We start from the raw sequence: 23054 nt of genomic DNA on the forward strand, positions 1-23054 counted from the left end.
TCCTGGGAGCGTCGGAACGGGGCGGCCGTGATCCGGTCGGTCGCAGCAGCGGGTCTGGTGTACTGCACGAGCTGCCGTAGAGTCAGTGTGTGTCACTCCCTCATCAGAGGTTCGCTGCTGGAAACATGGCGTCAGTGCACACACAGGCGAGCCTCAACTCTGCAGAAGGATAGAAAAATAAAGTGTGCACCGAGACTTATATCACAACAAGTCTTTGCAAAGTCGACCTCTCTTTTCCTGGACATGTTCTGTTTCATGCACAGGTGAATGGAGAGCACTCCCGTCGATTCGGCCCCGGTTATGGAGCCCCCGGATGAGATCAGGTAAGGGAAGCACATCAGAACCAACGCGAGCGTTTTTGAGTTTGTGTGTCTGTATGCATGAATGTTTGTGTGTGGTCACGCAAGTACACAGCCGGGATTCAGGACACGTTGCCAAATTGTGCACCCATTGAGACCGTATTGGGCGCGACTAGAGCGCATGCGCGCAGCTTCAACCCTCTTGTAATGGGAAATCCGAGTCATTTCTGCGAATCGCTCACTTCAGCAGGACTTAGATTCTGTGATGACAGACCGCCACAGCATATTTAATGCTTTAAAGAAGCCGCTGTTTATAACGGTTTTACATATAGTTTTATTAATTAACGTATGTTCAGTTTGTTGCAGACATGATAGTTCATTTGAAATGCTTTATTATAACTTATGTGCGCTGATAAACCTGGAATAGAGGAAAAAAGTTACAAAAATTAGTTCACCCAAACATTCACATTTTATCATAATTTATTCACCCTTTGGTTTTTCAAAACTTTAATATCTACTATTCAAAAGTTTATTTCTTTAGTGGAATATAATTCCATATATTCCATATATATTCACTTTTGTGTTCAGCAGAATAAAGAAATTCATACAGGTCAGGAAAAACTTAAATTAGAATAAATATTTGGACAGAAAATTACAGATTTTTTTTTTTTGTTGGACTATCCCTTTAATGGGTTGACTTGAACTGATCAGGTTTTCGTTTCCCAAAAGCATCGTTAGCTAACTAATAGTTGGAAGTTCCACTGAACTCTATTAAGGAATGGAACTGTACGATGGAACTTGCGACCATAGTTGCTAAATCGGAAACGATTCAGTCCAGTTCAGATCGCTCTGGTGCAGTTCAATTCTTCGAAAAGAGCCGACTCCCTAGAATGATTCATTCACGAATCTGGCATCGCTGCATCTCGCTTCCTGCCACAAAGTGATCCCGCTTTGCAGCGCAACACTAAGCAGAATTTCATATTAAAGTTGCAAACTTTTGTAAAAGGATTGAAAACAGCGACCTCAAAGCAAGCGTATGCACGATTACGTCCGTTTCTGAGAGGAAAACAAAGCGTTGATGGAAACGAGCCGACCTGTGGGAAAGGTATAGAGATTGTGCGTCTATGCAAGATCAATGTAACGTTACTCGGCTAACGTTAGCGCTTGTTGTGTGCGGCGTCCCTCTTTCTGTTTCTGCAGTGTGCCTTTTAAAGTTTCAGGAATGTGTACTATTTCAGTGTGCTGTTACATGAATAGATCACCGGTTATATCCGGTCTCGATCTCAGGTTGCGATTAAACATTTTGAGTTTGTCGGTTCAATGTTCAAGTTTGTTTTGCATCATTCCTCGAATGCGATTTGAGTTGCACAGAACTCTAAAAAAAAAAAAAAATACAAGCACTATGAGTGAAGCTGGTCGTTGACCCGATAGCCGGTATGAAGCAACAGTCGTGACTGAATATAAAATATCCAGCCGGTCATCACGAGCCCTATGAGTCAGATTGACACACACTCCCTCAGTGAGTTGGGGAAATGTTTGATTTGCTATTCCCAGAAATCACCCGGCTGAGCTCTTCTGAGCAGGAATTCTTGGATTTGACGTGCAACATCTAACTTTCAAGTGTTGTAATCGGGTAATTTGGCTGTTTTTTTATTTTTTTAATTCACTGATGTTTGGAGTTTTTTGAAACCTGAACTGTACTTTTTTGAACTGAACAGCTTCTTCTGGCAAATTATCCCCCCCCCCCCCATATCTCTTGTTGGCCTGTAGCCACATGCCATTTTTTGTGCAGTGCGTTTTGTACTCTTGCATTTGAATTCATAAGTTTAAGATCAGTTTCAGAAAGTGTTTTTTGCCCACTGCCATGTGCACAAGGTTTCAGCTGATAAAGCCCAGTGGAATGTTTTGTTGGAGTGTTTTCATAGTTTTGTCTCTTATGAACCCACGCAACGTCACCGAAACTGTTAGCCCTGAATGCCTGGCGACAGCTTCTCAAGAATGCCTTGTTTTGTCTCTTTTCCTGCTCTCCCCACCCTTCCTAGCAATTCTTCTTGATAAACTGCTTTCATTGGTAAGTGTTAATGGTAGAGATAAGTGGTTTTCTATGCAAGACCAGAGATTTGTTGTGCACTTTACTTTTTTGCTTTTTTTTTTTTTTTTTTTTGTGCAGTTCATGTGAACTGAGCTGCTATGAGCTTAACTGTAAAATCAGACTGCATTGGCATTTATAGGTTGGAAAATTGCTTAGTGTGTCAAGAACGTATTTCTTGGCCTTGTTTGGTAACTTAAAATCAGGTTGATGCCTCTGAACACTTTGTAATCTTTAGTGCGCATGTTATTCAGTAACCTTATTGGTTTTTCTGCAGCTGTCAAGCAAGCAATTCTTCAATATGTTTGTTTAACTTGCAGAACTGATGTTTTGACGTTTTTCTGCATTGTGAAGCATGCTGTAAATCCCATCCTAGTTCATTTATGACCACAAGCATGCCTCAACTTCAGGACGCACTAAAAGAATGTTGACCTCACGTCCTGGAGGCACCCATGGCTGGATCTCATTGATTTATTTCTTTGCACAGCCATGGTGCAGTGCTGCAGATTGCTTTTAGTACCAAGTCTTATCTGACTTCTGTAAAATCATTGTTTTTCCCTTACGGCAATTGTTACCGAGTAGATTAATTGTTTTAAGCATTAAGTAAAACAAACATTTTGGCCTGTTCAGTTGTTTGTCATGTGACAATAATTTTTAGCTTGGACAGACTTTGTAGGTAATGTTTTATAAAATGGATGCAGAAAAACAAAATCTTTTATCAGTGGCGTTAGCTGTATTCAAAATATGAATAAGTTGATGTTTTTTTGGAATGTTTATGATTTTGGAATGCAAAATTTTTGCCAAGAAATAGCTTGTGAAACTGATGTGTTAATTAATATAAAATAAATGCAACAATAAAATATAATCAAGGCACGCTTATCACATAAACATAGATTGTTTTCATAAATAGAGGTTATATATTAAATACTGGATATTCCAGGCAGCCCCAGTAGTTCACACAGCTGTGCTTTGAAGCCACACATGATGCTTCTGTGGTTTTGTATGCATGTTTTTGATAATTCTTTCCTCTGTGTGCTATATTTTGGTTGCAAGTTTAGTATTTTGGTTTGTATGATGGCCAAGCACCTGCATCTCTCTGCCCAGCAGAGCTTCAGCCCTCTGTGTCCTCTTTTTGACTTGTCTTTAGGAAGGAAGTACTCAGATGTAACACATATCGTCCTAAAGCGATCGCTTGTCTAGCCAAACTCCCAAAACAGTCTTTAGTTTCTCATGTAATTCCTTCCATTATGCTTTCAATTGTCCGGAGAGGGTGTGCACCAGGCGTGGAGGTTAGAGCTTATGTTGAGTCCTCAATTCAGAGGTATTGGCTAGACAAGGTTGGTGGATTTTCATTGGTCCCTCATGCAACACTCAGTCCATTCTGCTCTGCATGCTCTTGTCTTAATGTCACCCACCCACACACACACATAAGTCATTCTGCCTTGCGGGCTCAAATGGTCATTATGCGGACACAGGAAATGATATTGTACAAATCTGTGGCGTAGTGATGGGAAATAGAGCAAAGGAAGTGGCTTGTTTTAAAATTAGAGGAAGTCTCCTTTAGCATTCCTGGAACTCACTTTTCATAATGTGACATTGTGCTATTATCCATTTCATTCATTCACGGCCAGTTGTATTTTGTGCCTATAGAGATCTTATTTAAGATGCCAACCTTTAACTTAACAAGCAACATTAATATAGTTTGAGTCATGCAATTATAGGAATTGTATTTTCTTGCAGAATGCAGATGTATTCTTAGCATGGAAGTGTGTGTATGTTGAGATTGTAGAAAATTCAAATCAGTAAGACCGAAACCTCAAAGTGCTGCACACGTGCTGCTTTCACAGTAAGGAAAATGTGCAGGAATGAAAGAGTTGTTCTGCATCTTGATAGGCTTGGTAATACAGTTTATTAATGACCCAAGTGCATTAGTATATCATTCTGACAGCCTATTGAAACCAGTTTACATTTGCACATTTGTAGACACTTCTATCTAATATTTCTTCACCAAAACATTAGCACCATTTAGAAATAAGGTTGATTTTAAAGATTCAGCATTAGATGATCTGGTGTTTTCTACTCATTCGGGCTGCTCAAACAAATTACTTGCAATTTTATTTGGTGCTGCTGCTTGTGATACAGAAATGACACACTTCAATTTTAACTTTCTTTGCAGACTGTGAGGAAATATTGAATATCAATTGCATGACAACATAAGCTTCAGAGAAAAACACTCAAGGGAACAGAACATCACAGGCCAGTGGAGTTGTTTACTAGCAACATCTCTGGATTTTATTTCCAGTGCTTGTGGGGAAAGGTCATATGGATGTAAAAAGTTTGCTGCTTGGGCTGCAATTAACAACTGTTTTGGAGATCAATTAATCTTAGATTCGTGTTTTTTTTTTTTTAATTGCTGTTATGATGCATTGTTTTGCAGATACTAAGTTTTTTGAGTTTTGAGTTTAATTCAGCAAGGGCATGTTAAATTGATAATAAAATGAGAGTAAAGACATTTATAATGTTACAAAAGATTTATTTTCAAATGCTGTTCTTTTGAACTTTCTGTTCTTCAAAGAAACCTGATATAATTCTTGGTTTCCACAAAATATTAATCATTATTTTCATTATTGATAATAAGGGGAAGTGAGAAATATTTGTGCGTGTGTCTGTCTTTGGTGAACTGTGTGTCAGTGGTGACTGATAGTGCCCAGTCAGGTCTTCATGTGTCTTGCAGGGCTGACTCAATCAGCCGGTGGCTCAGCAGGGATGTCATCTGCGTGTTAGAGAAGGAAGTGTGAGAATGTGTGTTTGCAAATGCCAGCAGTAGCATAGATTTGCTCGCAAGGTCTTATGTCAAAGTTACATAAGTTTGCGGCATGGCTTACTGTTTGTTCCGTATTGTCTGTGACATGGTGTTCTTTTAGGTTTATGCCATGTCTGTAAACGTCCTTTGGAAAAACAACAGCAAAACCAAAAAAACAACAATTTAATTTAAACTTTTCTTTTGAGATTTTATACTGTATTTTTGTGTCTTTGTGATCGAAGGGAAAATAGCAAGTACAGGGTGAAGAAAATGGTCAAGAAATATCCAGGTCATATTTTGCCCCAAAATCAAAAGAGAGAAAATGTTTGTATTTCAGTATTTAAAAATGTAGTTTATCTCGGTGATGGCGAAGTTACATTTTCAGTCTGAAATCGCGGTAATCCAGTATGGTTTTAATGATAATTAAAAGATAAAATTATAATACTAACCGTGGGGAATTTTATCATGATTTATCGTCAAACTGGTGATTGTTACATCTCTTATAATGTCTGTTGCGTAATCCTAGTGCTACTTCCTGTACTTTAATGTTAATAAGATAGCAAAAGATCGCTCACTATTCTTGACTAAATAACTTTTGTAACTTTCATAAGTGTAGCGTACCTTGTCTGAATGACCAAAGTGCCTAAAAGTACTATTTTCAGGCACTTCGTAATATCACTGCGCCTGCTGCTCCCGTGGTATAGCAGCAAAGTTCCTTGATTATTACGCTGGAATGAGAGTATAGTTCCTAGCCATATCAGCCTATAAAATCACAACTTTTCATTTTCCATTGGTCTTAGTACATGATGTAACTATGAAAGAGTTAAGTTTTAAATAAGAAAAATATAAAATATAGAAAAAAATATATATAGAAGCTCTTTGGTCATTTTTGAGTGAGATGCTAACGGTCTAATCCAATTTAATGATCTATGCTAAGCTACAGTTAAAGTGCTACCGCCAGACCCGGAGATCGGCTGAATGGATTTAAAAATGGTAAAACTCAACTGTTTAACTCTAGGGGAGTTGGAAAATTAGCCTATAAAAAATAAAAAAGTGGAGTGTTCTTTTAAAGGTAGTGTAGGTGATTTCAGAGAGGCTAGCAATAGCAAGCTAGCTTTGAAAGCCTAAGATCCCACCTTCCTTGCAAATCTTTCTCCAAAGTCACACCACCTCCAAAACACATGAACAGTCACAGGCAGACAAGAGGCTAACCAGCAAAACGATGAGAGACTGTTCTGGTGGAGGGTTAAATGCAATGCTGTCAGATTACCTCATGTCTCATTCACCAGTGAGAACACAACACAAATGGCATAATATTACAATAATAACGTGTTCCATTCTCACTCGGTCTGAATGTGTGGAGATATGCAAATACATATGTTCACAGGCAGGTAAGATAGTCTGTCGTAATCTTCGGACTGAGGGATATGATTGGACAAACCTTTTATTTTCGTACACCTTACATTTAAAAAAATCATTACACAAAAATGAATCATTTCAGCAATAGCATTTCTATTACTGGCTGCAACCAGCCATTAGACACTGAAACCGTTTAGTCCATATGCCGCTATCACACAATGAAGCGCTGCAGGCCACAACAATAACTCCAGTGGTGGATGGGGTCAGAGTTCACTGGCTTCTCTTGACTGCAGCGAGGCAGATGTGGTCAGCTTTGTTTATGGCCCTTGTCAAAGGCTGTAACATTCCTCTGCTATATAGTTTGTTCCTGATAACCTTGGACAAGCTATTCAATAGACCTAAGCTCCATATGCAGCTGTAAATCAACAGCTTGTTGCTTTTGTGCGTTATGGGGTTGCACTCCGTGGTGTTTCTGCAGGTTGGATCCCTTTCAGTGGGGTGATAGTACAGAGGCAGAATTCTCTAGACCTTTCTGCTCTAGTGCTCAAGCAGCGTTCAATGGAGATACGTCATGACAACCAAACAAACAGCTGAAGCCTGGGTGATTTCATCATTTCCGGTGTCATTCCTGAAGGGTTTGGTCACACAGACTCTGCCCATTGCTGCACCTTCAAACACAAAAACTCTGTCACCCTCTCAGAAAGCTTTTGAGAGTTGGACTAGGCTGGTTGAGCCTAAATTTTGCACAGAAACCCTGCATGCAACTAGTTTGCAAAATGTTATTTACATGCTGTTGTGCTAGTGGTGGGCGGTATTATGACCAAAAATTAACATCACGGTATTTTCCAAAATTATACAGTTTTCACAGTGTATGACTGTATTTTTTTTTTTCTATGCATGACTGGGTGTAAACCACATTTTCTACTGACTGAGAGAGGAAATAGGCTCCTGCAGTAGATTGACTTAGAATGTCTATTTTATACTGTCATGATGAGGGAATATTGTAGAAAAATTTGACTCTAAATAGTGTCGAAACCCATCAATACATGTTAACCAAGAGTTACTCTCAATTTATAATCGTGACATCGTCTGATGTACAGTCGATGCATGTTAAGGGCTATGCAGTGTTTTTGGCTATATTACTTTTTTGTTTAATGATACTGCTTCAGTTTCGGAACTTTCACACCACAGTGCAACAGTTAAAAGAGCCCCCTCTCAGACACTATCTGAACATTATTTAAATGACACTGGTATTGCTGTATTTTAAAAATTCAAATCATAAGAAAAATAAACACTGGTATTCAGTATACCACATAGCACTAGATTGTGCATATTTGCTCATAGAGAGAAAGAAGTGGAAGTTATGGAAACTTTTTTTATTGCTTGTGTGGTCAAGTTTTCAGAAATTATGATAATGCTCGCTGTGTTCATTGTTGAAAAATACACATTAATTTGCATGCAGTGAGTGTAAATGTAGGGTTGCACAATTGATCAAAGTAGCTGAAAACCTGATATGGCTTAACATGATTGTCAAAAGTCTGCAGCTTAATTAAATATGTGCTGCATATTTGGAGAATTGCAATGTGGCGTTTTAAACTTTAGCAGCTCATAATCTGGTGTTTTTTTTAGTGTCTCATAGTGGCTTGATTTGCAGAAAATCTTGCTCCTCATGAACATCTTTTCATGCACTGTGAGTTTGGGTCGCATTTGGGAATGCATCGTGCCGACAATCCTCCCAAACTTCTGTTGTCAACAAAAGAGAAGCTTTAAATGTTTTCAAGCATAAAGTCATTATTAAGTTTGAAAATAAAGAAATTATGATGATAAATGTTAGTATTATATTTATACAGTTTTACTTTCAAATAATATTATTTTTTTAGCAGAAAAGTCACAATTAGATTTTTTTCGCCTCCAAATTGTGCCACCAAAGTAAATGGTGCTAAAGTGATGTGAGTCAGCTAAACATAAATGATGTGTCTCGGGGTGGTATCCATATGTTAAGTGGCTGCAGCGGTGGGGTGCAGGGTGTTAGGCGGGCTGTGTCTGAATGTTCTGGCACGAGGACCACAATACCCTGCAGCAGGTGTCTGGGGGACATTTGGGCTGGCTGGAGACTCCCTGGGGATTGTGGGTGAATTTATGTTTGTGTGAGGGGCAGATGGATGACTCTGATTGACTCCGAGTGGTCTTTGTGAGTGGAATCACAGATTAACTCATCCAAAGTCTGTCCCTACTGTGAAAGTGATCCCTTCCTCCATAGCCTGACAATGGCCCTGTATCAATATCATTTTCCTCCCTCCTACACACACGCAGAGACATGCACGTGTCCAAATACACCTACATGCACAGTTTGTCTCAGCATGATGGTTAGTTTTGCACGAGTTAGCAAAGAAGTCCTTTTTTGTTCATTTCATTGTTTATGTGATGAATTTTGTGATCCTCTTTAAAATGGAAAGACCCTTATTATGTGCTTCTAGACCTTGCTGTGGATTTACTTTCTTAAATTCTTCTATTTTGATAACAAAAATGTGGTTTCACTTTTAGTTTTGCTCAATGGTGCACGTTTTTGCTCCATACACATTTTTTTGATTGTTGTGATTTCTATTCAGGCTCAAGGACTCATCCAAAGATGTGGCCCAGCAGAAAACTGATGTGGATGAGTCTTGGGACGAGCCCAGTCAGGAAGAGGAGACTCTCTATAGCACCTCCCCTCCCCGCACCTCTCGGCAGATAAAACGCATGTCCAACAAACACCAGAGAAGCAGCCAGGGGTCAAAGGGCAAAGGTGAGAGCCCTTAACTTTGCAAATTTCTGAAACATATGGTGTTAGGTCCTTAGTGATCCACAGAGGGGTGCACAGCCATCATTCTGGAGTGACATTCAAGAGCTTAAGATCATGTTGAATGAAAAAAAAAAAAAAAAAACCCTGCAGTACCTGTGCACTGACATTTAATTAATAGGGTGAAAAATATTAAAATATTTCATTGACGAATAATAACTAGGGCTGCAACAACTGAGCAAAGTTGGTGATAACTAATAAAAAAAATAGTCAACAATATTAAGTTCGGCTGTTGCTTTGTTTGGGAAATTAAGCAAAACCATTTTCTATATAAAATGTAACAAAATATTAGCTTTTGTTTATTAAACTGTTGTATAAAATCAGTATCACGTTTGCAATTCTATTTTTGCTTTTGTTATATTGCTGCCTATGGCGTATGATATAAATATAAGACAAAACCCATCCGGGGCACTTCTGCCCTCATATCTTAAATTTAAGTTGCATAAATGTGCATTCTAATAAGCTACATCATGCAGTTAGTTGTCATCCTGTACATTCATCAGCAACTGTATGTGCTGTTAGATGCCAAACAGGTCTGGGCCAGGTATTATTGTTACCCTATTATTATTCTGTTGTATTGCTTGTAAACAATAAAATAAGTCAATTGCACAAAAATACAGACTAAATATATATAGAAATGTGACTTTTTTTGTGTGTGTGTAACCTCATTGTGACAAATGGGTTGTCTCTGTCACTAACGTTCATATCTTTCGTCAACAGAGAAGCCGTGTTCCTCCAGCCCGTTGTCTCAACGAGAACGTGAAGGAGCCAGATCAGCCGAACCTCCTGAAGAGCATAGCTACAAGCAAGAAAAGAAGCAACGCTTCAACCAGCGCTCCAACGAGCGGGACAGCAAGAAGAAGACGTTCGAGGGCTCCTTCATGCTGGATCATCCTGCCATCGGCTCCAGAAACATGGATCCCCGCAAGCCCTACCTGAGCCTGGGCATGTTGCCTGTTCGCCCCCACCGGCAGACCTCACGCACAGACTGTCCGGCAGACCGCCTTAAATTCTTTGAGACTCTGCGACTTCTGCTTAAGCTTACCTCCATGTCATCCAAGAAGAAAGAAAAGGAGCAGCGAGGCCTAGATAACACGGCTATTATGGGCCAGAACAAAGAGGTCATCTGGTTGGAGTTGCAGGCCTGGCATGCCCGCCGTAATGTCGCGGAGCAGGACCTGTACCTGTACACTGCCCGCCAAGCCATACCTGACATCATCAATGAGGTTCTGCATTTCAAAGTGGACTATAGCAGCTTAGCTGTGCTTGAGAGCATTGTCTTAGTTGAGGAGAGCAACTTCTGTCCTGGCGAAACCAATTGCAGGAATGATCCATTTAGCTTTAGCACCTGCTCCACATCCTGGGGAGAAATTGACGCCGCTGCTCCGTTTTCCTCAGTGCTGGATTGCCGGGAGCACCTGCAAAGGCAGCGAGTAGCTTTCGATCAAGTGAAGCGGGTCATGTCGCTGTTAGAGTCAGTGGAGGCTCTGTACCCGTCGCTGCAAACCTTGCAGAAGGACTACGAAAAGTATGCGGCTCGAGACTTCCAGGGCAGGGTGCAGGCGCTCTGCTTGTGGCTCAACATCACTCAGGACCTGAACCAGAAGCTGCGCGTGATGGGCACCGTGCTGGGCCTCAGGGACCTCTCCCGCATCGGCTGGCCCATCTTTGAGATCCCCTCGCCTCGCTGCTCCCGTGGCAATGAGGACGATGAGGTGGACGAGGATGAGACAGAGTCCACTGCTACCTTCACTGCCGACAATGACGGGGACGAAAGGACCTTGAGTGAGGCGACCAGCGACGGGGAGCAGTCGCCTTGCTCCACGCCAAAGTTTTCACGCCTCCTTTCAGAGGAGGAGTTCCTCCCACGGGACAACGACACCTGCTACTGTCCCACCGCCATTTACAGGCCCTTTGTGGATAAGGCACTTAAGCAGATGGGACTGCGTAAACTGATCCTCAGACTGCACAAGCTGATGGACCGCTCGCTGCAGAGGTCCAGAACTGCTCTGTTGAGTCACATGCCCACTCAAGAGGTGAGAGAGCAACTGAGTGTTGGCAGAACGTTAGTTTGGTTGTGAACGTGGAATATCGGAGGAAATGGGAAAACATCCCTCTTGGCTTCATGGAAGGTTGGAAAGAATGAGAAGCTGAGAAGGATTAGTTCAGCCCAAAATGAGAATACTTTAATCATTACCTCACCTTCATTTTGTTCCAGAACTGTGACTTTTCTGCTTCTTTTGAGCACAAAAGAGGAACTGTACTGGTTGCTATTAAATGCAGTTGCTATAGATGAGAACTAGATCTTCAAGCTCCAAAGGTCAAAACATCATCATATAAATGATTCTGTTTACCTCCACAAATGGGTCACTGAGTCAGAGAAGTAGATGACTTGAACGAATCATTCCACCAGTTTTGTGAACCATATCGGCAGAAATACTTTATTTTTATTTTTAATTTTTTTTATTGGAAGTTAGCATTTTAAGTGATAGTTGCGATGTGACTGAAGTAACAATAGATCTTCTGAGTAGTGAAACACATCTGAGGAAAACTCATTTTTGTTTCATTAAACTAATTTCTTTTCTTTGGTTGTTGATTGGATGAAAGCAAATCTAAATGCAAGTCTGCAGTGGATTGTAAGAAATAGGGGGGTGTTTATGCGAACTAATTGTTTTGAGAAATCCAGCATACGTCACCAGAGAAGAGTCAGTCTTTTTATTGGAAGAACGAGATTGATTAAACGCATTTTAATTATTTTAAGGTCAAAACATATACAAAAACAACATATGCATGGATGAATCATTTATAGTAAGACCAGAAACACATTTAGAATAATGTCTTTTTTTTTCAACTTCACATGTTAGGTGTGTTGAACATTTTTATGGTGCTGTGTTTTGTCATTTTGGAGCCTGACAGTTTCATTCTTCATTTTGTTTGAATATATTGAAAATAGCAGCCAGGAAATGCTTCAGAAACTCATCTGTGTTCTGCCAACAAAAAAAAGTTGTATAAGTTTGGAACAACATGAGGGTGAAAAAAATGCTGAATTGTCATTTGCAAGAAATTTGCAAAGAGATGGGTGTCAGTGTACTGTCTTTTATTCTACATAACTGTATTTCTGCAATATTTTGTGGCCAGTGTTTTCTGTTTTATGTTGATAACCACAATCATGTACTGAATTTCAATGTCCATGTTCTCATTGCTCTGTTTCTGTTAGTTGTCAGCGGTCCCGGGTTACTCTTTGCAGCACTGTGACTACCTTCCAGAGCTATCTCGTCCTGTGTCCGGTCAGGTGGAGGAGGAGGCGGAGTCGGGACGAGTATCATGGAAGGAGCTTGTGGACATGGACCTACCCTCATTCCGGCCGGCCTTCTTGGTGCTTTGCCGTGTGCTGCTAAATGTTATTCACGAGTGCCTCAAACTGCGCCTTGAGCAAAGGCCTGCAGGGGAACCGTCCCTGCTCAGCATCAAGCAGGTCATTACTTGCAGATACCTACATGTTGTATAAACACTGCCATTCTAACATTCGGGGGTTAAATTAATCAAAAGTGATAGTGAAGATATTTACAATGTTACAAGACATTTCTATTTTAAATATATTGCATTTCTTTAAACTTATTCTGTTTTGAAATGTGATGCCTTATGAAGAATTGTGTTTGGCTCTATTCAAGACTCATAAAAGCTGTTCACACATTCAGCATGACTAAATTAAATGCCATGAAATGATCCCTAGATACATCAAAAATGGCTGACTTGTGAATTTGTGTGTGTGTTGTAGTTGGTGCGTGAGTGTAAAGAGGTTCTTAAAGGAGGTCTCCTGATGAAACAATACTACCAGTTTATGCTACGAGGCGTCGTCACTGACCCCCAGGGTCTGCAGACTAACGCCAACATCGACGAGTTTGAGGAGGATCTGCACAAAATGCTAGAGGTGGGATTAGGACTGACTGGTGTTGTAATCTTATTCACAGGCTTTCTTGTTTAATTACATTTACATTCATGACCAAGTGACATTGACTCATATAGGAAGTCAATCTTGCTACACTAAATTCCAATAAACAACCCTATATGACCCAGATTCTGCATGATGGTGTGAGTCTGATGTGTATATAGTAATAAATATGCATAACTGCCTGTGATCATCACAAATGAGGATATTAGTGATAATGAGATGTTAATGTTACAGTTATTTCATTGTGACTCACTCGATGGGAGTGGTTCTGTGTTTGATGGCTGTTCATCTTTACCAGGGATTTTTGCCCAGTTCTGCTTTTTCCATTATAAAATAAAAATAAATATAAAAATAAGATTTGTCCTTGCATGGTTTCATTGTGTTTTAGAATCTTCCAGCAAACATCAGCAGTCATCTTCAAGAGCTGCATTTAATAGAAAGTGATCAGACAATAAGTATTTTCCATGTCTGTGCATGCAGGTGTACTTTGACTACATGCGCAGCTGGATCCAGATGTTACAGCAGCTGCCTCAAGCCTCCCACAGCCTGAAGAACCTACTGGAGGAGGAGTGGAATTTCACCAAAGTCATCACTCCATACATCCGGGGAGGAGAAGCCCAGTCTGGCAAACTCTTTTGGTTAGTCTTTAGTCTTTTACTCTGTGCCCTAGCGGTTTCATTTGTACCATAGAAAAGCATTATAAAGGTATTTTTTAATTGATGAAAAAATGAAGAAAAAAATGGTTGGAATTACGTATCAAAGTACATTGCACAAAAAGCATCACTACTGGTTTGTCTTTTCTAGTGATATTGCTGGCATGCTGCTAAAATCCACTGGAGACTTTCTGGATGCGGGTCTTCAGAAGAGTGGCAATGAGTTCTGGGAGTGTGCGGATGACAGCACTGCCTCTGATGAAATCAGGTGTGTCTGAGACAACAGTTAATGAGTAATAAACACAGTGCTAGACTTATCAAAGCTTGTGGAACATGTGTTCAATGCTATCATGTCATCAGATCTGTCTTATTTATTCTAGCCAAAATGTTTGTTCATCTAAAAACTGTAGAACGGTTAGGGATATAGAGACTATAGAAGAGAGACTAAATAGAATGAGATTAGAATCCAATTCTGTTTGGTGCCATTATTGTCAAACACAAATTTAGTTCTAATATCTGTCTGAAAATATTTGTTTTAGTCAACAAAGAAACATTTAATTGATCAAAAGTGACATTAAAGAGATTTATTGTGTTCCAAATGGTCTTTAAAAATGCTGTTCTCTTTAATCTATGTATTCATCAAAGAATTCTAAAAAAAGGATCACTGATAACACAGCGTTACGCAAAATATCTGATTTCAACACTGATAATACTAAGAAATTGTTTCTTGAGCACCAACTTGAATATTAGAATGATTTCTGAAGAATAACTATTCACTATTCTATTGTAATATTTTTAACACATCATAAAAAGCTTACTGACTGCCATTTTTTTTTAAGCATTTCCCCTTAACCCTGTTTTTTCTTTCCCTGCAGACGTTCGGTGATTGAGACGAGTCGCTCGCTCAAAGAGCTCTTCCACGAAGCCAGGGAGAGAGCATCTAAAGCATTAGGCTTTGCCAAGATGCTGCGCAAGGTGACTTCACCTGGCACTATGTTTGCACTGTGGTGTGTCACTGTGATGGACAATTTTAACATTCTTCTTAACTACTATCCAGGATCTTGAGATTGCTGCAGAATTCAGGTTGACCAGTGGAGTTCCCGCCCTTCTCCAAGCACTGAAGTCCAAGAATTATGTCAAAGTATTAAGACATTCCTCTATATTAATGATAGTCTGCTATAGATAGACGCTCTACATGTGCTTAATAACTTTGTCATTGTGTGTCCCTTTTCTTAGGTCCAAATCCCAGGACTGGAGGAGCTCCAGGTGTTCGTCCCTTGTGATCTGATGGAACAGCGGCTAGTCATCTTACAGCTGTTGAATGCAGCAGCTGGAAAGGACTGCTCAAAAGAACCAGACGAGATCCCAGAAGATGAGGCCTATCTGCTCATTAGCAAACATGGAGTCGGGGACTCGAGCACCGATAGTGCCTGGACCGAGTGGGATGGCACTGTGCTCAAACTAGTACCTCAGATGGAGACTGTGGACACATTACGGGCCATGAAGGTATGAAGCTAGGCGTGTGGTCTTCTCAGTTTAACCATTCAGTGTTGTTAGTGCACAGAAATGAGTCACTTCCTCAAAAAGTAGTTCTTTACATATCAAAAGTCTGGAGTGATTAAGATAATGTATTTTACATTTTTTTTTTTATCAAAAATAGAGTAAAACGGTAATATTTTTTAATATTACAATTTAAATAGTATTAAAATAAAAGTTTATTTTAATAATACAATAATATTACCATTTAAAATAACTTCTATTTTAGCCATTACTCCAGACTTCATCACATGATCCTTCAGAAATGATTTCTCATCTATATTGAATCTATATTTTGGGTAAGATTTAAAAAATAAATTATTTACTTTTTTTTTTTTTTTTTTTTGGTTGAAAAAGGTTTTTGTTACCTTAATCAGAAGTGACAATAAAATCTAAAATATAAAGCAGCAAAAACTGTGTACATCCCTGATAATAACCATTACTAAAAGTTGAGCACCAGTAATAATTGATGATAACTTAAAACCAATTTATCATTATAATGATATGAATGAATTATAATGATTTCTGGAGGATCCTGTGAGACTGGAGTAATAGCTGCTGAAAATTCAGCTTTGCCATCACGGTTATAAAAATTCACTTTTAAAACTATTCAATAGAAAATAGTTTTTTTTTTTAAATATTGTTATTTTGTTTATATTGCACATTTTAATGTATTATTCTGTCGGTTGCATTTATTTTACAGTATGTGTACTAACATACAGTGTATTTATCTAAGAAAGTTCTGGTAACACAAGGTAACTACATGGGGTAGGGTTAGGTTTAGGGGTAGGTTCAGGGTTAGTACCTAGTTATTACATTGTTATTGTGATTACTATAATAAGTACATAGTATGTACATGAGGAACAGGACTGTAAAATAAAGTGCTACCATTCTTTGAAGAAAAAAGTATGTTTTAAAATTTTTAGGTTTAGGATTTATATATAGTCATCTCAGCTTACAAGCTACCCATTCGTTAAAGCTTCTAATATGTCATATATGTTTCCTAGGTGGACAATCTGTTGCTGGTTGTGATGCAGTCGGCCCACCTGGTGACACAACGCAAAGCCTTCCAGCAGTCCATGGAAGAACTTCTCACCCTCAGCCGAGAGCAGACATCCAGCCAACAGCTTATTGTTACCGCCCTGGAGCAGCTCAAGGTGATGCAAACTAAACCTAAAAATATATATTTTGTGGTCCCAGTTTCTGACATATCAGCTGATGTGTACTTGTTTTCTTACTGTGACTGGAGTTTTTGGAGACCCACTTTCAAATCACATCAAGCATGGGTTTCAATCTGTGTCACTCAACGCTGATGTAGCATACAGATGGAGTAGATGCAGTTCGGTCTTCACTCATTAAAAATACGCATGGAAATCCCGGGTTTAAGGAACGCAGAGACTTTCGGTTTTGCTCCATAGACACGAGTTACATTATTTGATGATATGAAAACATATAAACGGCACATCAGCAAACAGGATGTTTGCAAAGCAATTTTGGTTTGAGCTGCTCTTTAAAAAAACATTTTTTGTCCTTTCAGAATGAGGCTCTCCAACTGTGCATCAAGATCAACACCGCGATCGACCGTGTGGATTACATGTTCACCTCAGAGTTTGAGGCTGAGGTGGAGGAGACGGAGAAAGCCACACTGCAGCAGTATTACAGAGAGGCCATGATCCAGGGCTACAACTTTGCATTTGAGGTCCGAACCTGACAGGATTCTGTGTATATGAATGCTGCACAGCACCTTAAAGTCACCGTGAAATCAAAAGTGCACCACAATTAGCCAACAGCAATCCAATTGATCTGATCAGTTCCCAATGGACAAATCAAGTTCTGCCCTACATTTCACTATATGTGACCCTGGACCACAAAACCAGTCTGTTTCTTTTTTTAATTTAGCAGCATCTGAAAGCTGAATAAATTAGCTTTGCATTGGTGTATAGTTTATTAGTATCTGATAATATTTAGCTGAGATACAACTATTATCTGGAATCTGAGGATGCAAAAAAATCTAAATACTGAGAAAATCGCCTTTGAAGTTGTCCAGATTAATTCTTAGCATTGCATATCACTATTCGAAAATTTTGTTTTGATATATTTATGGTATTTTAATTTATCTGCCTCATTTTTTAGGCAGTGTGCAGATGTTACTTGTTTACTTTCAAGCTAACATCACAGAACTAAAGAATTTCAAGGGGGGAAAACATTAAGGATAAAGTGTCAAGTCTGAAGAAGGCAAACGCATAAGGATTTTTCGTGAGTTTATCAGTTCAGCATATGTTTTTTGCTTTCCTGCAGTATCATAAAGAGGTTGTGCGGCTGATGTCTGGAGAGTTCAGGCGGCGGATAGGGGAGCGTTACATCGCTTTTGCACGCAAGTGGATGAACTTTGTCCTCACGAAGTGTGAAAGCGGAAGAGGCACTCGTCCAAGGTGAGTAGGCTCTGTTCCAAAACAAAGAGGATGTTATGCAGTCTATGTCCTACAAAGGCAGCTATTTTCTTGGGCATCTTAACTTCAAAACATGAAAAAGTAATGATTTGAAACGCCCCATTTATGCACTTACATTCATGCACTTGTCAAGGAACGTTATCCCCTCTCACTTGATTATAAAAAGACTTTGTTCCAATACAGAACAGTGTTCGAATAAACATTAGAAAACAGTACAAACACAAGTTTTGAGTAAATGTATTTAAATTTGTTTTATTGATGCTATGTCTTCATCTTAGATAGCATGCTTCTTAGACTTGTTTCAGTGCATTACAGGATTGCATTTTCTGTAAAGGATGCATGCAGTGCTAAAAAAGTTTTCTGGGGACCATGCATTTTCATGCTGCCTACATTTTGAAGCAGGATTGTATCCGTGTTGCCTCAAAATGCCGTCTCTTTAGGAAGCTCTTCGGGGCTTTGGAACAGAGCAAGTGTTTCATCCCACAGAGATGTTAATGTTCAAAGAAAACATTTCTAGCTTCTTTCTCAATAAACAATATTGCCACCTTGTTCTTTTAACAAGCTCTTACATTTTTAAATTTTTATTTAATCTCTAGGTGGGCGACGCAAGGCTTTGATTTCCTTCAAGCGATTGAGGCTGCGTTTATATCAGCCTTGCCAGAAGATGACTTTCTGGTGAGATTTCCATGCCCTGTTGTTTTAATATCTGTTTTGCAATTGCAATTGAGTTTATAGTTGTTAATCTTGTGTCTTGTAGAGTTTGCAAGCTCTGATGAATGAATGTATAGGGCATGTTATCGGTAAACCGCACAGTCCAGTCAGTAGTATGTACTTTGGTAAGTGCTCTCTTTTTCTTCGGTGTTACAGTTCTCTGTTTATGCTCTTAGCTTATGCAATTTACATAGTTTTAAATATTTGAATTAACTGAAAATTGCTTTTCACAGAAATAATTAAGGCAATTGGTAAGGGTTTAGCAGTAAATTAATAAAATTCTAAATCTTCCATCAGCCCCAAGAAACAGCCCTCGACCTGTCAAAGTTCCCCGTTGCCACAGCGATCCTCCAAACCCGTACCTCTTTATCCCTGCATCTCATGTGGAGGCTTTCAGGTAGGTCATGTCCTGGGTCTTCACCAGTAGCACATCTTCGTGCCATTGTAATACTTCTGCAAATGTACCTCTTATGCATGCCCTTGTGTTCCGTTTAAACTGGAGGAGGGTTTAATTAAAAGATTCATGCTGCTTTTAATGCTGTAGTTTTATATTAGTGCTTTAACCACTATCTGTGCTGCAATGTAGATCTTCATACCGGGTGTGTGTTGTGTTTTGTGTTGGTATGATGACATTAGAACGTGTAAAGCTGTGCCTTATGTAACAATAAACACTTTCACACATGCACGCATCATCCAAAGCAGAATGCTGAGGCCGTCAGTCTGTTTTTCCACCACAGCTCTCGGAGTCTCCCGTGTGATCTACGCCCCCAGTTGTGTCCCCCAGGTCCCCGTCCCGCCCCTCCATTACCCCAAGGGGAACACGGCCATGCCACCAAATCCAAATCTGGCGGCGTGCCCAATGACACCAGGTAGTCAGGACCACCCATTCTCAACCCCAAATGGAGCTCTGCAACATTTTCAACATGCTAAGCATTGCATCCTTGTTAGAACAGCATTTGAGTGAATTGGCAAAAACTTTAAATGTATTCTAAATGGTTTATGCCAACAAGAGGATGATGGGTACCGGAAAACTTGGAACAGGCAGCTCTTTCAGTAAAATGTTCTGTTTTCTCACCCATGAGTAAAATATGCATTTTCTGAGTGATGCTGTTTTTACACAGGATGTTGTGAAATTAAAGGGGTCATATCATCAGGAATCAAATTTCCTTGAAATACTGAGAGGTGCCCTAAAAAACATAATGCCACAACGTTTATATACATGGCTCATTACAAAAATATATTTTTGAAACTGCAAAAATAACTTTCTGAAATACTTTTGGGATTTCCTGTGTCTGAAAGCCAAGATATTAATAATGGCCAGTTATATTAAAGTGTCAGCAATCCTTTGAAAAATGTGTGAATGTTCGCTAAACCTTTTGCATTATGTAGCGGGATTATTATAGTTAACTAAAACCCATAAAAAACATTTGTTCATTTAAATACAGTAAGGATTAGCTGAAATAAATGTTATCAAATTTATCATTTTAATTTAGGTTAACTTGAACTAAAACTGCAATAAAAATAAAGAAAAACTATATAGGCATTACAAAATAATAAAAATTAAATAATTTTTTACACACACAAAAAAATAAATAGTGAAAATGGAAATATATAAATAAAAACAAATTCAAAATACCAATAAAAACTACAATAGTACTAAAGAAAACCCTGGATGTAGCAGCTACAGCTCTGCATACACTTAAAGGATTCCAATATTAAAGGGGACATCGGATCCCCATTTTCCAAGTTGGTATGATTCTTTTAGTTCTTCATGAAATGTCTGAAGAATACTTTGGTTAAAATTACTCACTGGTTGAGTAAAACTAAACACTTTTCACCTTGTCAAAAACAAGTTCACAGCAAGCCATTTTGGTGCATGTCTCTTTAAATGATAATGAGTTACTCCTCACCCCGCCCCTCTCTGCTGGTTTTTGTGTATTTGGTGGGGCGTTACCATAAAAAAACATCATGAGTCTTCAGTGGATCTCATGTTGGCAGAAAATTAAGACTAGAAAATGATTCTACCCAGCGCTCCGGTGAGATAAGAACTCTTAGTAGGTGCTCTGGGAATTGGGAAGCAAAATAGAATGAAAAAAACATAGGTCCCAGCCACTCAAAAAGAATTCAGGTGGAGAAGGTAAATGTTAAAAAGCCTTTATTGTGGTAAGGCCAATATAAAAATTAAAATGCCGACATGTTTCGACCGCAATGGTCTTCCTCAGGGCAAAGTGATAATCACAATTAGTGTGCTCACACATAAAAATACTCCAAACCACTCCTATCATCAAATAAGCAATTAGTGGACTAATTAAGTTCAATATCAACATACAGGTAATCAGGTGTATGAGATCAGGAAACGAAAAAGTAAAAGACAAAAAAGGACAATGCAATAAGAACAAAAAATATATACAAATACATATATACATACATATACATACACAAACAGATACATACATATAATAATAATAATAGTAACAAAACAAAGCAATGATAAATGTAGTAAATACAAATTGAATGTATACCCCAGACTAAATTAAGGAAATTAAGACTGTTTACATCCAACTACAAAACACCTATATAGTTTACAAGACGTTGTTTTCACTAAAGCTGCTCAAACACAGAGAAAATAGATTTTAGGGTGGTTGTGTTCACACTGCTTTACACATTTATCTGCATGAGGCAGCACAAATGACATTAGACACAAAACTGCAGCTCATGTGTAAGTGCAGAAAAATATACTTATGCTGTATTTCATTTCTCAATGAAATGGAGCATTAAATACTTGGCAGTAAATTACCTGTTTAATTCAATTCAGTTTCAGGAAGAGGGTGAACATAGTTATTAGCAACTATATTATTATTACACAAACATTATTTAAAATAATAAGAAAATATTTCAAACAATAAAAGAGTATGATGTGACCTCTTTAAGTGTAAACCAAGTACAGTACATGAAAGTGATGTAGTGCTCCTTCTCCTTGCCAGCTAGTTTGGATATATAATCAGCCCACAACAATGGTCTTGAGTCCACGTTGCTGTGCACTTCAACACTGTATGAGCCCTTAGCAGATGATTTGCTTGAATGATAAATGTGTTTGGTGAACTGTGATCTTTCCAACTTTCATAGTGTCCACTGTTCAGCTCTTCCGTATTAATAGCTTCTGCTGAGGCATGCATTAGCATGCATCATTAGCTTAAAACACCCTGTGCCGCTGCCATCATAGACATCACTGTATCAAAAATACACGTTGATCCAAGTACATAAAGATCTCAAAGTGCTGTTTAAGGATCAGCTCACATCTACCACTACATGGGATTGTTCATTAGTAAATGAAAATGTATGATCCTAATCAGTAGTGATATATTTGATATAACTCTCAAAATCCATTGTGCCACTCAACACATTCTCCATATTATGAAAGCAAGAAAAGAATGAGGTTGCATGTTACAGTGATTCTACCACAGTTAGGCACAACATCAAGTGGAGAGGCTAAACTCTCATAACGGTGGTAAAATCACTGTAATGCATGAGTGCCTTGTTGGTTGCAGTAATAATCAGAATAAACAATTCATATGTGTGATCCTGGACCACTAAACCAGTCTTAAGTCGCTGTGTTATATTTGTAGCAATAGGCAAAACAAATTCTATGTAAAAATGATTGATTTTTCTTTTATACCAAAAATCATTAGGATATAAAGATTTCATGTTCCATGGAGATATTTTGTAAATTTCCTATCGTTAATATATCAAAACCTAATATTTGATTATTAATTATACATTGCTTTTTATTTTTTTTTGCACAGATTACAGATATTGAAAAAGTTGTATCTCTGCCAAGTATTGTCCAATCTTAACAAACCAAACATCAAAGGAAAGCTTATTAATTCAGCTTATAATTAAAAAAAAAAACCCTTATGACAGGTTTTGTGGTCCAGGGTCACAAATAGGATGTCAAGCAATATTAATAGCTTAAAGAGTAGTTGACAGATAATGTGTTCAATTAACTTTTATGTTAATATCAGAAGCAGGGGTCATTGTATATGGTTTGAAAGAGCTTAATGCTGCTTATTGTGATTCTTAACACTGCTGCGCTTGAATAGAGCTAGCTTTTCTATCTGCATTATGTGTTGCTGTGTGCAGCATACTCATCATATCTAACATGTTTCGTTTTCCTTTCTGCATGTAGTGTGTCTCAACCTATTTGTCTGAATGAAGGTGGTGACTGTAGGTAACATTTGACTCTCTTCTGCCACACAGGGTCTCTAGTGTCCATGAGAACGACCGTCTGTCATCTGTGCCGGCGGAGCTGCAGTTTAAATCCCTCAGTCGCCACTCCAGCCCCACAGAGGACAGGGAAGGTATT

General features: G+C 38.8%; 1 protein-coding gene across 3 annotated transcripts in view; it reads left to right on the forward strand.

Moving 5' to 3' along the window:
• Positions 1 to 23054, forward strand: part of map3k4 (mitogen-activated protein kinase kinase kinase 4) — a 27708-nt gene continuing 4654 nt past the window's right edge. Inside the window, exons 1-18 of one of the 3 annotated variants that reach the window (XM_052573295.1) lie at positions 39 to 323; positions 9160 to 9335; positions 10110 to 11425; positions 12607 to 12864; positions 13168 to 13320; positions 13822 to 13979; positions 14146 to 14262; positions 14870 to 14969; positions 15052 to 15135; positions 15231 to 15500; positions 16538 to 16687; positions 17068 to 17229; positions 17829 to 17962; positions 18577 to 18655; positions 18738 to 18816; positions 18989 to 19088; positions 19429 to 19560; positions 22949 to 23049. In XM_052573295.1, the coding sequence (XP_052429255.1) occupies positions 268 to 323; positions 9160 to 9335; positions 10110 to 11425; positions 12607 to 12864; positions 13168 to 13320; positions 13822 to 13979; positions 14146 to 14262; positions 14870 to 14969; positions 15052 to 15135; positions 15231 to 15500; positions 16538 to 16687; positions 17068 to 17229; positions 17829 to 17962; positions 18577 to 18655; positions 18738 to 18816; positions 18989 to 19088; positions 19429 to 19560; positions 22949 to 23049 (3625 nt within the window). In that variant the 5' untranslated portion in view covers positions 39 to 267. Of the gene's footprint in view, positions 324 to 1235; positions 1405 to 9159; positions 9336 to 10109; positions 11426 to 12606; positions 12865 to 13167; positions 13321 to 13821; positions 13980 to 14145; positions 14263 to 14869; positions 14970 to 15051; positions 15136 to 15230; positions 15501 to 16537; positions 16688 to 17067; positions 17230 to 17828; positions 17963 to 18576; positions 18656 to 18737; positions 18817 to 18988; positions 19089 to 19428; positions 19561 to 22948; positions 23050 to 23054 lie in introns of those variants that run through there. The other 2 variants (XM_052573297.1, XM_052573296.1) reach the window with 2 other exon arrangements.

This window comes from Carassius gibelio, chromosome B13 (genome assembly GCF_023724105.1).
Source record: "Carassius gibelio isolate Cgi1373 ecotype wild population from Czech Republic chromosome B13, carGib1.2-hapl.c, whole genome shotgun sequence".
NCBI lineage: Eukaryota > Metazoa > Chordata > Actinopteri > Cypriniformes > Cyprinidae > Carassius > Carassius gibelio.